Source organism: Bombina bombina, chromosome 7, assembly GCF_027579735.1.
Source record: "Bombina bombina isolate aBomBom1 chromosome 7, aBomBom1.pri, whole genome shotgun sequence".
NCBI lineage: Eukaryota > Metazoa > Chordata > Amphibia > Anura > Bombinatoridae > Bombina > Bombina bombina.
Window position 1 is genome coordinate 332972652 of NC_069505.1, and position 2811 is coordinate 332975462.

Genomic DNA, 2811 nt, shown 5'->3' on the forward strand with positions numbered 1-2811 from the left:
CAAAAATGATGCATTGTATAGTTTATACATTACAAACCTGAACCAGAATTTATCACAGGAAAAATAAAATGGTTACCAATAAAAGCATGCTATAGTTGCAAAATCAGCTTGGAAAAAAAAAATGGTCCCTTTTAATCTTCCAGCAAGTGTAATTGGGTATAAGTCACAGTGCCTTTCTGTATATATATATATATATATTTTTAATGGAGGATCTTTTAACTTTGTCCATCTCTTGATATATCCTTCAGTGAACAAACAGAGGAAATATTATCATGTAATTTCCTAACATGTTTCTTCAAATCAAAGTTTCTGCAAAATCCTTTCCCACAGGTTCCGCAAGTAAAAGGTTTCTTATCATTGTGTGTGTGCATATGAAAAGTCAAATTATAAATTTGATGAAAAGCTTTGTTGCAAATTGTGCACTTATACTGCTTTTCTCCGCTGTGTGTCAATTTATGATTTTTATAATTCCCTAAAAGAAAAGACAAAAAAAAAAACAACACTTTTAGACTATTAATAATATGTAACAACAAAACTAATCATTTCCCCCTTTACATCTATTGCAATTAGTGATTGCACATATATTTCTATGCTAGGAGTCATTAGGATATATTCCACAAGTGGAAGTCAGAAACCTGTCAAACTTGGTTTAGATCAAGATAATTGAACACAGAACAGAAAATTAAAATATTATAGAAGGGTCAGATATGTGACCCAGAATAAAAACAGGAGAATAAAAACAGTATTTAAAAATTATGACAAATATGGTGGGAAAACACTTGATTGATATAGCAATAAAATCAGAATTTAAGAATGATTTTTTTTTACTTCACATTTTAAGATATTGGCAGAAGAATGGCCTGAGTAAAATATTATATTGTATATATTTGCTTTGATACATTAACACCTTTATTAAAACGAATACAAAATATAATTTGTAGCAATAAAAGCGATCACATGTTTAAAAACAATTCCCATTTTTTTTAACAAGAAAAATCAGTTACAATAAAAAAAAAATGTAACTTAATGTATTGTTTATATAATATACATGATAATTACCTTTTTGGTGAAATCCTTTGCCACAAAATTCACAAACAAATGGTTTATAACCAGCATGTATTCTGATATGAGTGTTTAATGTTGAACTTCTGTTAAACGCTTTACCACACTGATTGCACTTGTGAGGTTTTTCCTGAAAAGAACAAAATGTATATTAAATTAATTGTATTTATAAATTCCAACATTGCACATAAAATAGCACAAGATCTAAGAGAGGATACAAAAGTAAGTCTTACCTGTGTATGAATAATTTTATGTCTGCAGAGGGTACTGGCTTGCCTAAATCCTTTACCACATACTTTACATACAAATGGTCTAGCCCCTGTGTGTACTGGCATGTGCCGGGTTAAATTGTAGTGTGCATTGAAAACCTAAAGAAAAAATAATAATAATTAAAAGAATAAAAATAAAAATGTATACTGATTTATTTTACAAGTCACTGTTATCATACAACAATACAGTCTCTGCTTTTCACTATAATCCTAAATTATTAAGAGATACAATTTGCTATTTATTCATAACTGGTATTTAAAGGAGATATTTATATCGAAATGTATTTTACATCTCTTTAAACTTCTCTTAAAATAGATTATGTTAATAAAAATACCGATGAGCTCATCTGTGTATTAATCATTCAGTAGCTTTGAAATAAACTGCATATTAAAGGTTGAATTTAGTTTCAACTCATTAATGTGTTAAGTAAAAAAAAAAATAAAGATATTTTAATTGATAAAAACTTACCTTGCCACAGACTTCACAGGTAAATATCTTAGGTTTTCCATCAACAGAATTAGCATTCAGTTTTGTCTGATTTTTACCGTGTCTATCCACTGATAAGGCTGTATTTTCTTTCATTACTTGATCCAACTGTCCTGGAAGCCTTTCCTTATGAGGGTATTGATGGTTTGGAAATTTATCTGATGCAAGACCTGAGAGTTTGGCATTTTCCAGAAGAAATAGTTTCTGATGAGCAGAAAGGCTTGCTTGAGATTGTGCATTTAATATGCTAGAAGGTATAAGTTGTCCATTTAATATATCAGAATGGTGATAGGATGCATCCAGGTAGTTAAAATAATATAAGGATCCGTTAGATGGTACACCCACAGTCTGATTAATAACCTGGGGTTTGATCACCCTGTTATTTGGAAGAATAGAATGTCCCATATTTAATTCATTTTTACAGCATATGCCGCAGTTAGGTTTGCACAAACCAGTTGAACTGCACACTGTACCTCTCAAGCTGTTCTTCCAGATCTCAGAATAATTCAGTAGGGTTTTGGAATGAACATCATAATTTAAGGATTGAATTGGGATCATGCATGGGATGGGTGAGCAAAGATTTAGAATTTTCTTTGCTTCTGTGTCTAGTCCTTGATTTTGTTCAAAAAATGTAGGTTTGGGATCTGAAGTCTTTGCCATAATTCGTTCAATTGAGAAGGCCAGTGATTTGGATGATGTTGTATCCCCATGTCGCCCATCAAGTCTTTGGCAGGAAGGTATCACTCTCTCCAAAGAAGCTGAACTAGCCATCCTTGTGAGAACTTGCAGCCAACTAGTTACTGTGCTGTTCTCTGCATTCCAGAAAAGCCAGTGCACAAATCAATGTAATAAGCAATTTGACATAGCCCATGTCATCTATTTACATTCAAATGAACATGTCCAGGAACAATGACACCCAGGGTAGCAGATTACTGCTCATTAACCAGTACACACAAAAGTAAAAGACAAGGTAGACCTTGTTAGTAAAACCCA

General features: G+C 31.8%; 1 protein-coding gene across 1 annotated transcript; it reads right to left on the bottom strand.

The window, feature by feature from the left end:
* Nucleotides 1-215: 215 nt before the first annotated feature.
* FEZF2 (FEZ family zinc finger 2) lies at nucleotides 216-2589 on the bottom strand. Its single transcript, XM_053688987.1, has 4 exons — nucleotides 1801-2589; nucleotides 1296-1430; nucleotides 1060-1192; nucleotides 216-472 (listed from the first exon to the last, which is right to left on the bottom strand). The coding sequence occupies exons 1-4, from the start codon at nucleotides 2587-2589 to the stop codon at nucleotides 216-218; spliced, it is 1314 nt and encodes a 437-aa protein (XP_053544962.1).
* Between the last annotated feature and the right edge of the window lie 222 nt (nucleotides 2590-2811).